Source organism: Myotis daubentonii, chromosome 10 (genome assembly GCF_963259705.1).
Source record: "Myotis daubentonii chromosome 10, mMyoDau2.1, whole genome shotgun sequence".
NCBI lineage: Eukaryota > Metazoa > Chordata > Mammalia > Chiroptera > Vespertilionidae > Myotis > Myotis daubentonii.
In genome coordinates, this window is record NC_081849.1 from 4,845,964 (window position 1) to 4,858,407 (window position 12,444).

The window sequence follows — 12,444 nt, forward strand, 5'->3', positions numbered from 1 at the left end:
TGGAGGGGTCGACGGAGCAGGGCGGGAGCTCAGAGGGTGGCATACGAGGCACTGCATGGCCTGCCGTGGCCTCCAGGCCCTGGCACATGTGGGGTGCATGGTGTGGGGTGTGTGGGGTGGGGTGTGGGTGGGTGGTGTAGGGTGTGGGGTGGGTGGTGTGAGGTGTGGGGTGTGGGTGGGTGGTGTGGGGTGTGGGGTGCATGGGGTGGGGTGTGGGGTGTGGGGTGTGGAGTGCATGGTGTGGGGTGTGGTGTGTGTGGTGTGGGGTGTGGTGTGTGTGGTGTGGGGTGTGGGGTGTGGTGGGTGGTGTGGGGTGTGGGGTGTGGGTGGGTGGTGTGGGGTGTGGGGTGTGGTGGGTGGTGTGGGGTGTGGTGGGTGGTGTGGGGTGTGGGGTGTGGTGTGTGTGGTGTGGGGTGTGGGGTGTGGTGGGTGGTGTGGGGTGTGGGGTGTGGGTGGGTGGTGTGGGGTGTGGGGTGTGGTGGGTGGTGTGGGGTGTGGGGTGTGGGGTGTGGGGTGTGGGTGGGTGGTGTGGGGTGTGGGGTGTGGGGTGCATGGGGTGGGGTGTGGGGTGTGGAGTGCATGGTGTGGGGTGTGGTGTGTGTGGTGTGGGGTGTGGTGTGTGTGGTGTGGGGTGTGGGGTGTGGGTGGGTGGTGTGGGGTGTAGGGTGTGGTGGGTGGTGTGGGGTGTGGGGTGTGGTGTGTGTGGTGTGGGGTGGGTGGTGTGGGGTGTGGGGTGTGGTGGGTGGTGTGGGGTGTGGGGTGTGGGTGGGTGGTGTGGGGTGTGGGGTGTGGGGTGCATGGGGAGGGGTGTGAGGCCTCCCCGCCTTCCCACCACATTTCGGTGACGCTGGCGATGGTGGGGGGTTGGGAAGGGCCCACCATCTCTGGCTCCGAATAGGAAAACACCGGTTTCTGGGGAGACTGCTCTGCTCCCTCCCCCACGTGGCGGGAAGATGTGAGTAAAACTGAAGGCACTTACTTTTCTGGTCTGTAGTGTTGTGCACGGTCACCATGGGGACCCCAGGACCTGCCTCGCGGAGAAGCGAAGCCAGAAAAGAAAGAGAAACGCTGTTAGTTGATGTGAGAACAAAGTGGCATTGGGCCTGGGGTAGGACACGGCTGTGACCTCGCCAGGGAGCCAGGGAGGGCTGGCAGGGGAAAGGCCCGTGCCTGTGTCAACCATGTGACCCCAGTGAAAGAACAGAGACTTCGGGTTCCCGAACCCCTCCCCTGCCCTCCCCTGTCCCCCCTCCCCTCCCCTCCCCTCCCCTGCCCTCCCCTCCCCTCTCCTGCCTCCCCTGTCCTCCCCTGCCCTGCCCTCCCCTGTCCTCCCCTGCCCTCCCCTGCCCTCCCTCGCCCCCTGCCCTCTCCTGCCCTCCCTTGCCCCCTGCCCTCCCCTCCCCTGCCCTCCCCCACCCTCCCTCGCCCCTTGCCCTCCTCTGCCCTCCCCTACCTGCCCCTGTCCTCCCCTGCCCTCCCCTATCCAGCCCTGCCCTCCCCTGCCCTCCTCTGCCCTCCCTTGCCCCCTGTCCTCCCCTGCCCTCCCCTATCCAGCCCTGCCCTCCCCTGCCCCTCTCTGCCCTCCCTTGCCCCCTGTCCTCCCCTGCTCTCCCCTGCCCTCCCCTACCACCCCTGACCTCCCCTGTCCTGGTAAATTCAGCTGCTGAGTCTCTATCAAACATCTGGAATGAGGGCTCACCGCGTCCGTTTTGTTGTCTTTGTAAAGTGGGCGGTTTTTTCCCTCCTCATCCGAGAGGCGCAAATTTATGTCTTTTAAACTTTTTTATTGACTGATTTTTGGGAGAGAGAGCGAAAGCGATTTGCTGTTCTGTTATGTATGCCGCGCTGGCCCATTCCTGTGTGTGCCCTGCTCGGTGATCCAGCCACACCCTTGGCATATGGGGCGACGCTCTAACCAACTGAGCTACACGGCCAGGGCCAAATTCATGTCTTTTTAGAAAATTGCTTTTCTTTCTGAAGTTTGGGGTAAATTATGGATGAATTGGGTCACAGGAGAATATTCGTTTTCCCATCTGAGACTTCTTGTGTATAACCTCATTCCTTAAATACACTTCAGAGGCTGCCAGTGTATACACTTACCCCAACTGGCTCACAGCACATTGAGTTTTTATGGAAAATGTAGGCAAACTCTGGGACTAACTGACAGCCTGGATATGAGCACCTGTGGCCTCATCAGTGTGACCTGTCCCTATTGCGCCAGACCCAGAGGCGGCTCTGGGCTCGCAACGCAGGCCACGCAGGACGGACCTGCTCTGGGATGAGCTCCTTCACCTGCCTCCCCGTCCCGCAGGCGCGGGGTCCCTGGGCTCAGCAGGGGCTCAGACACAAGGGCTCAGACACAGGGACGCGGACACAGGGGCTCAGACACAGGGACGCGGACACAGGGGCCCGGACACAGGGGCTCAGACACAGGGACGCGGACACAGGGGCCCAGACACAGGGGCCCAGATACAGGGGCCCAGACACAGGGGCTCAGACACAGGGGCCCGGACACAGGGGCCCGGACACAGGGGCCCGGACACAGGGGCCCGGACACAGGGGCCCGGACACAGGGGCCCGGACACAGGGGCCCGGACACAGGGACGCGGACACAGGGGCTCGGACACAGGCGCTCGGACACAGGGGCCTGGACACGGGCCCGGACACAGGGGCCCGGACACAGGGGCCCGGACACAGGGGCTCGGACACAGGGGCCCGGACACAGGGGCCCGGACACAGGGGCCCAGACACAGGAGCTCAGACACAGGGGCCCGGACACAGGGGCCCGGACACAGGGGCTCGGACACAGGGGCTCGGACACAGGGACGTGGACACAGGGGCCCGGACACAGGGGCCCGGACACAGGGGCTCGGACACAGGGACGCGGACACAGGGGATCGGACACAGGGGCTCGGACACAGGGGCCCGGACACAGGGGCTCGGACACAGGGACGCGGACACAGGGGATCGGACACAGGGGATCGGACACAGGGGCCCGGACACAGGGGCTCGGACACAGGGGATCGGACACAGGGGCCCGGACACAGGGGCCCAGACATCGGGGCTCAGACACAGGGGCCCGGACACAGGGGCTCGGACACAGGGGCTCGGACACAGGGACGTGGACACAGGGGCCCGGACACAGGGGCCCGGACACAGGGGCTCGGACACAGGGACGCGGACACAGGGGATCGGACACAGGGCCCGGACACAGGGGCCCGGACACAGGGGCCCGGACACAGGGGATCGGACACAGGGGCCCGGACACAGGGGCCCAGACACAGGGGCCCGGACACAGGGGCTCGGACACAGGGGCTCGGACACAGGGACGTGGACACAGGGGCCCGGACACAGGGGCCCGGACACAGGGGCTCGGACACAGGGACGCGGACACAGGGGATCGGACACAGGGGCTCGGACACAGGGGCCCGGACACAGGGGCCCAGACACAGGGGCTCAGACACAGGGGCCCGGACACAGGGGCCCGGACACAGGGGCTCGGACACAGGGGCTCGGACACAGGGACGTGGACACAGGGGCCCGGACACAGGGGCCCGGACACAGGGGCTCGGACACAGGGGCTCGGACACAGGGACGTGGACACAGGGGCCCGGACACAGGGGCCCGGACACAGGGGCCCGGACACAGGGGCTCGGACACAGGGACGCGGACACAGGGGATCGGACACAGGGGCTCGGACACAGGGGCCCGGACACAGGGGCTCGGACACAGGGACGCGGACACAGGGGATCGGACACAGGGGATCGGACACAGGGGCCCGGACACAGGGGCTCGGACACAGGGGATCGGACACAGGGGCCCGGACACAGGGGCCCAGACATCGGGGCTCAGACACAGGGGCCCGGACACAGGGGCTCGGACACAGGGGCTCGGACACAGGGACGTGGACACAGGGGCCCGGACACAGGGGCCCGGACACAGGGGCTCGGACACAGGGACGCGGACACAGGGGATCGGACACAGGGGCCCGGACACAGGGGCCCGGACACAGGGGCCCGGACACAGGGGATCGGACACAGGGGCCCGGACACAGGGGCCCAGACATCGGGGCTTAGACACAGGGGCCCGGACACAGGGGCTCGGACACAGGGGCTCGGACACAGGGACGTGGACACAGGGGCCCGGACACAGGGGCCCGGACACAGGGGCTCGGACACAGGGGATCGGACACAGGGGCCCGGACACAGGGGCTCGGACACAGGGACGTGGACACAGGGGCCCGGACACAGGGGCCCGGACACAGGGGCTCGGACACAGGGACGCGGACACAGGGGATCGGACACAGGGGCTCGGACACAGGGGCCCGGACACAGGGGCCCAGACACAGGGGCTCAGACACAGGGGCCCGGACACAGGGGCCCGGACACAGGGGCTCGGACACAGGGGCTCGGACACAGGGACGTGGACACAGGGGCCCGGACACAGGGGCCCGGACACAGGGGCTCGGACACAGGGGCTCGGACACAGGGACGTGGACACAGGGGCCCGGACACAGGGGCCCGGACACAGGGGCCCGGACACAGGGGCTCGGACACAGGGACGCGGACACAGGGGATCGGACACAGGGGCTCGGACACAGGGGCTCGGACACAGGGACGCGGACACAGGGGATCGGACACAGGGGATCGGACACAGGGGCCCGGACACAGGGGCCCAGACATCGGGGCTCAGACACAGGGGCCCGGACACAGGGGCTCGGACACAGGGGCTCGGACACAGGGACGTGGACACAGGGGCCCGGACACAGGGGCCCGGACACAGGGGCTCGGACACAGGGACGCGGACACAGGGGATCGGACACAGGGGCCCGGACACAGGGGCCCGGACACAGGGGCCCGGACGCAGGGGATCGGACACAGGGGCCCGGACACAGGGGCCCAGACATCGGGGCTCAGACACAGGGGCCCGGACACAGGGGCTCGGACACAGGGGCTCGGACACAGGGACGTGGACACAGGGGCCCGGACACAGGGGCCCGGACACAGGGGCTCGGACACAGGGACGCGGACACAGGGGATCGGACACAGGGGCCCGGACACAGGGGCCCGGACACAGGGGCCCGGACGCAGGGGATCGGACACAGGGGCCCGGACACAGGGGCCCAGACATCGGGGCTCAGACACAGGGGCCCGGACACAGGGGCTCGGACACAGGGGCTCGGACACAGGGACGTGGACACAGGGGCCCGGACACAGGGGCCCGGACACAGGGGCTCGGACACAGGGACGCGGACACAGGGGATCGGACACAGGGGCTCGGACACAGGGGCCCGGACACAGGGGCTCGGACACAGGGACGCGGACACAGGGGCCCGGACACAGGGGCCCGGACACAGGGGCTCGGACACAGGGGCCCGGACACAGGGTCCCGGACACAGGGGCTCGGACACAGGGGCTCGGACACAGGGACGTGGACACAGGGGCCCGGACACAGGGGCCCGGACACAGGGGCTCGGACACAGGGACGCGGACACAGGGGATCGGACACAGGGGCTCGGACACAGGGGCCCGGACACAGGGGCTCGGACACAGGGGATCGGACACAGGGGCCCGGACACAGGGGCCCAGACATCGGGGCTCAGACACAGGGGCCCAGACACAGGGGCTCGGACACAGGGGCTCGGACACAGGGACGTGGACACAGGGGCCCGGACACAGGGGCCCGGACACAGGGGCTCGGACACAGGGACGCGGACACAGGGGATCGGACACAGGGGCTCGGACACAGGGGCCCGGACACAGGGGCTCGGACACAGGGGCCCGGACACAGGGGCTCGGACACAGGGGCCCGGACACAGGGGCCCGGACACAGGGGCTCGGACACAGGGACGCGGACACAGGGGATCGGACACAGGGGCTCGGACACAGGGGCCCGGACACAGGGGCTCGGACACAGGGACGCGGACACAGGGGATCGGACACAGGGGATCGGACACAGGGGCCCGGACACAGGGGCTCGGACACAGGGGATCGGACACAGGGGCCCGGACACAGGGGCCCGGACACAGGGGCCCGGACACAGGGGCCCAGACACAGGGGCTCAGACACAGGGGCTCGGACACGGACCGGCAGAGCCAGTGGGGGCGGGACCCACCTTCGCACTTGAGCAGGAAGAAGTCGGCGCTGTGGCTGAAAGACGCGCTGAAGTAGGTGCAGTTACCCACCAGGTCGCAGGACAGGCACTGCCTGTTGAAGTTGGCCACGGTGCTGGCGCTGGCGGGGCAAAGGCGGGGCAAAGACAGGGCAAAGGCGTGAGGGAGGAAGAGGCAGAGGTCAGGATCCAACCCGAGTTCCCTCCCCAAAGGAGACCTGCAGCCCCTGCCCCTTCTCGCCCGCCGGCCCCAGGGTTTTCGCCAGCCACCGGCCCTGCGCCCGCTCTATGGCGTGGTCTCGGTGGCCTTGCACCGGGAGGCCCACATACCTGTAGAGGTGGCGTCTCCGGGGCAGGTCCTCAGTGCTGAGGAAGTAGCTGCAGAGAGTGCAGGTGACAGGAGTTAGTGGCTCCGGGCAGGTGTGGCCTCACAGCCCAGCCCCCAGCCCCGTGCAGACCCTGCTCAGGGACCCCTATTCTGTAGCTACAGCAAGCACTGGGTCCAGCTACATTTCGGGTGGGCTGAGCTCCTGCTGGCCGGGGTCCTGCACCTGCCCGGGGGTCCCGCACCTGCCCGGGGTCCGGCACCTGCTCAGGGTCCCACACCTGCCCGGGGGTCCCACACCTGCCTGGGGGTCCGGCACTTGCCCGCGGATCCTGTACCTGCCTGCAGGCTCAGGTGTGGGGCCAGGGCGGTGGTCATGTGCCCCTGAGTTCGGATGCGGAATCTCTTTACAGGCTATATCTTCCACAGGGCAAGGGCCCAGACAGAAGCCTGGGGGATGCCTCTTACGAACTGATTTTCACCTCGGACCCCAAACGGGGAAGCCTGGGTGTGTGCCACAAGACAGGGAGCCTGGCTGGCAGGTGGGCCTGGGCCTCATCAATGAGCTGTATCCCCAGCCGCCTGGGCTGACAGCCTGGGCCAAGGCCTCGCGGGCTTTAGGCTCCGCTTACTCGTGTGTGAAGTGGGGAAGGCAGTAGCCGCACAGGCCACGCTGCAGCCAGGGTGGGTGTGGCCCTGAGGCCCTGAGCCAGTGCCAGGCCTCACAGGGACTCGGCAAACGCCAACACTACGATGAGCCCGTCCCCCGGGCTCAGCCCCAGGCCTGGCTGCTCTCTCTCCATGGAAATCAGCTCTGTGATACGCACGGAGAAGCCAGGGCCCCACGGGAGCAGGGAGCTGGGCTGCGGACCAGGTGCCTAGAACGCATCTGAAAGTGGCGCCTGCGTCCCGCCCAGGAGGAAGGGCTGTCCCCACGCGCACTCACATCTTATTCCGCTTCTCGTCGTAGGAGAGGATCCTGGTCACGTCCCAGTCCCCCGACGTGATGGACTGGATGTTGTCGTTGCTGCTGTTGGGCTGCAACAGATGGGCCATGAGGCGGGAGCCCGGCCCCGCCCAGCTTCCTTCTGGGTCCCGGCCCCTCAGGACCAGGTGCAGGGGTGTCGCCCGCTGCCCGTCTCTCCTCAGGGGGCCATCAGCCCACAGCCCTCCCCTCGGGCGTCCCTGTGGTCCCTGCTGTGGGGCTGACCATAGTGCCACCACTGCGCCTCCCACTTGGCGATGTCTCGTCTCAAGAGAAGAATCGATGCTTTATGTGCTGCTGATACTTTTTCTTTAACTTTTGTAAATCCAACTGGTAGTCATTATTGTGGGGGATGGAGAGGGAAGGGAAAAATATGGGCAAGTGGGTGAGAAAGGGTGAGGAGATAGAGAAGGGAGTGAAGGAAGGAGGGAGGAAGGAGGAAAGGAGAAGGAGGAAGGGAGGATGGAGGGAGGAAGGTGGGAGGGAGGAGGGAGAGAGGGAAGGAGGAGGAAGAGAAGGGAGGAAGGAGGGGGGAGGGAGGGAGGAGGGGGGAGGGAGGGAGGAAGGAGGGGGAGGAAGGGAGGAGAAAGAGAAGGAAGGAAGGTGGGCAAGGGTGCCCAGAGTGCAGCCCCCGAGGCTGCCGCCCGCACAGCAGTTAGGGAGCACGGGGACTTGCCTGGGAGGAGGACACGGTGATGTGGTAGAACTTGCCCTGCCCCCCCTGCGGGATGGCTCTGACGAAGAAGAACTTTCGCCCGTCCCTGGAGAACAGCGGCTCTTCATTCTGTGGGTGACAACAACCCAGTGAGTCCTGGCCACGGCTCCTTTGTTTCCAAGAGGCCGAGCCACGGCCCAGGGCCAACACATGGAGGCCTTTGCCGCGTGGTCCCTAGTCAGAGCCGCCGCTGAAAGCATCGGCGCTGTGTCGGGCCTTTCCTTGGACCCGGAGCCCGGCCTTCCGTTTTCTAAGACAGCGGAATAACGGGGAGTTCAGAGGGGACACGCCAAGTGCCACTAAAGGGGCCCATGTGTCACCCACTCAGCAGGCAGGACTGGAGCCCGGCAGGCAGGCAGCCCGGGGCCGTGTGACCCCTTTAACTGAGGCCCGTGGAAGCCAGGGCGCCTGCAGAATTCCTCTGGGGCCGTCAATCGTCTCTCCTAAAGAATTCAGAGCAACCCCACACCTGATTCTGCCTGAAAATAAACCCTATTTTCTCTTTGCTGATTTTTTTAAATTTTTTTTTTATCAAATCCAGTTTACACGGAATAGCTGACCAAGGAAGAAGAAACAGCAAACAAGGACACATTGTGTCCATCCCAGGAACATTGTGTCCATCCCAGGAACATTGTGTCCATCCCCGTACCCGTTCTAGAACGTCGAGGGAGGGGACCACCTCCCACGTGCTCCCTGTGCTACAGCATGGCTTCTAACTGGAGAAAAGTTGATGAGAAACAAGCAAGGGTTGGGGACATTCTCACTGTCCTGGGGAGGGAATTCCAGGCTAGATTCAAAGCCAGGTGCCAGGTCTCCACCCCGTCCCCCAAAGCTAAGCAGCACTGCTCAGCCCCGCCAGCCCCGTGGGTGGCTGTCACCTTGATGGGCAAAAAGGGATTTGGGTGCAAGCTCAGCTCTCAGAAGCTCCCGTCGCAGTTTCCACCCACGAACACCAAGCCGGTGGACCTCATGCACGTTTTCTGACTCCAGGAGCCCCCCTCCCGCGGGGATGAGCGCGAATGGTGAATGGGCCCCAGCTGGCGGGCAGAAACTCATCTCCCGGCACGAGCAAACCCACGCAAATCCGACGTGCCCAGAGAAATAAAATAACATGTGATTAAAATGACATTTAATCTCCAGGAACATTTGCAATGAAATGAAACCTTTAACCTGCAAATATTTGTTTTTCCATTTGGAGTTGGAAGCGTGGCATTTACAAGTGAGAAACGAGAAAACTGGCAGGTAAGTCGGCTTTCCACATGGACTTCTGTTTGCCCCGCGCAGGACGGAAACCCCACGGCGCCTGTGTTCCTGGGTGTGGACGGAAGGGGCCACCTGCGAACCTGACTAGTTCAGGGGAGGCCTGCACGGCGGTTGTGCAAACTCAGAGACCTAAAGTCACCACGAAGGATGGTCTGAAAATTAAATATGAACTACAAACAGATTATCGTGGGTAGTCGCGTCCGAGGCCGGTATTTTCCCTGACAAAGATCAACTTAGATCTTTGCTGAGCCCGTTTGCCTTTTTGCCTCTAAGATAACATATTTGCAAGGTGTCTGGGTAACTTGTAACTTTCTTTTTACCCCGGACCCTACAGGGCACAACAATGGCACCGGGACATTCCCTCATTGTTGTTGTTATCAAGTTCATGGCCATCTAGCTATGTTAACTATCCTGTACCCATCTGTGTAAGAGAAGCACATGTCCATCACTTCACTTTTGATCCTATCCCAGAGGTTTCCCCGCTTTGCTTTCTCCCACCTCCCTAATCGATCACCAGTGGATTCCATGTCACCCACTTCCGTATTGTCCTTTGGATGGTAATTTATAAGAACAAGGTATGAACTCCCCATTCTCCGGAGCACTGTCTCAATTCGTTGAGGTTCTGCTTCCCGGCATATGTCGACAGTTTGGCTCAAATAAACTCACAATATTCTTTACAGGTCCGAGTGGTTTTTACGTTAACATGGGGAAGGGTTGGCATGCTCCGCAGAGAAAAATGCTTGGGATAAAAGGAATGAAGAATTAATTCTGGGCCGAAGCACCGTCTTTTTCCCGAGAAGGCGTCGATCACGGGGATGGCATCTTTACGCGAAGCACGGAACGCCCCACGGCGGGCAGGGGCCAGCCTGGAATCCCCGAGGCTGGTTTCTAGGGCAGTAACGGCCTTCGCCCTGGCTCCAGCTCATGCTCACGGGTTTGGGGGAAGCACGCCTAGTGTCTCTGAGTCCAGGGAGTTACCACGTGGTGCCTGGCCACCTCCGCTCAGAGCAGATCTGTGCAGAGTGCGTCCTTCTTGCTGAGATTCTTCGCGAGGGATGGGCAGCCTTTCTGCCCGTTCTTCCCATGGTTTTGATACATTCATCTTGGCCAAACTTTGAAATCGCAAAACCGAAATCCTGGTTAAAGAAAGAGGGTCAGAAATGGACCTGCAGGACCTACTCTTCAGTCAAAGGCGACGGCCTGGTGCAGGGCTGCTGGTGATTTCGCATCCGGATGCTCTGAAGGTCACGGACAGCAGTGATGGTGTGTGTGTGCGCGTGTGTGTGTGTGGGGGGGGGGGGCGGGGGGCAGGGGCTGCCAGTTTCTCTGGAATATTCCCAGAGGAGAGAGAGAGGGAATGGATCACACATTTGCCTCTGCTGGTTGGCACATGGGAAGCTCTGTGGGGGCCACTCCTCAGGGGAGATGGAGGAAAAGAGAGGAGGGGGAGGTTCCGATGGACCCCAGGGTGCCCTAGCCCACCCTGTTGCCCTGGCAACGAGTATCTAGCAGACCGTTAATCTGAGCAGACGGGGTCTCTGGGAGGTTGCCACGAGGCCCCAGACTCCAGTCCTCTCCTCAAATGACACTGTGCCTGGGCCAACAGGGGCGGGTGGGGGGTGAGCATCTGGGATGCCTTTGCGATGACCGGCACTCGGCAGCCTCACTGGCAGCAGACGGCAGGTCCAGCACAAATACGTTCCTCACTTGCCTTCTAGGACCGTGGGTTTCTTGAAGGATGTGGATCATTCGCGAAAGCTGCCTTCAGAAGGGATGTCGGGAAAGTGGTTGGAACTGATCTCCCACCGACCCGCTTGGAGGGAACACTCCTCGCAGGACCCGGCGTCTCTGCTGCTGCCCTGTGCTGGCCTGATGAGGGTGCTCGCTGTGTGCTCAGCAGGCGCTTCAACGTTTACATCTGAAAGAGTGGGAGTCACACTTCACGCTGCTGCTCTCCGAGCGCGGGTGTGATTTGTGTGGGAAGATCTGGCTTCTCCAGTCACGTCCAGGCTGCCTGTTGGGTGCACGGCTGTCTCCACTCAGCGAGAAGCACAGGCTGAGAGTCTGTATTACAGGCAGAGTCTCAGGCACCTGCAGAGCTGAGGAAGGGGTGAGCGGAGGGGGCAGCTCCACGGCCTCCGGACTGAAGGTGACCTGCCAGGAGCACACATGGGAGTGCCGTGCCCATGGGAGAGCTGTGCCCATGGGAGTGCTCTGCCCTTGGGAGTACTCCCCCTGTGGGAGTGCTGTGCCCATGGGAGAGCTGTGCCCGTGGGAGTGCTGTGCTTGTGGGAGAGCTGTGCCCGTGGGAGTGCCGTGCCCGTGGGAGAGCCGTGCCCGTGGGAGTGCCGTGCCCGTGGGAGAGCTGTGCCCGTGGGAGTGCTGTGCCCGTGGGAGTGCTGTGCCCGTGGGAGAGCTGTGCCCATGGGAGTGCTGTGCCCGTGGGAGTGCTATGTCCGTGGGAGAGCTGTGCCCGTGGGAGTGCTGTGCCCGTGGGAGAGCTGTGCCCGTGGGAGTGCTGTGCCCGTGGGAGTGCTGTGCCCGTGGGAGAGCTGTGCCCATGGGAGTGCTGTGCCTGTGGGAGTGCTATGCCCATGGGAGAGCTGTGCCTGTGGGAGAGCTGTGCCCATGGGAGTGCTGGGACCGGGGTGGGGGTTTGTTGAGAGGGAGCACGGACCACTGACCGGCTCTCCCACAGCCCCACCTTCCGGAGAGAAGCACAGCGCAGGGAGCCTGGGTAAGTTCAGCCTTCGCCTCCTCCTGGTCAGACACAAATGGCAGCCACGGAGGCCGGTCCCGACTCTGCCCCCCAGTCACACTGTGCTCCCCGCCCAGCCCGCCAGCAGTTGGACACCTCAGCTCTCAGGGCATGTTTATGGCCTCCCCATCCGCCACCTCTAAAGCCACCGTGCTCTCTCACCTCCCTTCTGCTGTGACGTCAGGGGAGCTGAGGCTCCAGCTGGCTCATTTTTTAAAAAGTTGAGATGAAATTCTCAGCACAAAATAACATTTTAATAAAAGGGAACCGAACAGCCGGCTGGTGTG

The 12,444-nt window shown here is 63.8% G+C and overlaps 1 protein-coding gene across 3 annotated transcripts in view; it reads right to left on the reverse strand.

Moving 5' to 3' along the window:
• DPP6 (dipeptidyl peptidase like 6) overlaps nucleotides 1–12,444 on the reverse strand; it is a 609,552-nt gene that overhangs the window by 27,588 nt on the left and 569,520 nt on the right. For all 3 annotated transcript variants that reach the window (XM_059711373.1, XM_059711371.1, XM_059711372.1), the window contains exons 13-17: nucleotides 8,098–8,205; nucleotides 7,383–7,474; nucleotides 6,442–6,489; nucleotides 6,115–6,233; nucleotides 980–1,027 (exon numbers count right to left, since the gene is read on the reverse strand). In XM_059711373.1, the coding sequence (XP_059567356.1) occupies nucleotides 980–1,027; nucleotides 6,115–6,233; nucleotides 6,442–6,489; nucleotides 7,383–7,474; nucleotides 8,098–8,205 (415 nt within the window). The remainder of the gene's footprint in view (nucleotides 1–979; nucleotides 1,028–6,114; nucleotides 6,234–6,441; nucleotides 6,490–7,382; nucleotides 7,475–8,097; nucleotides 8,206–12,444) is intronic.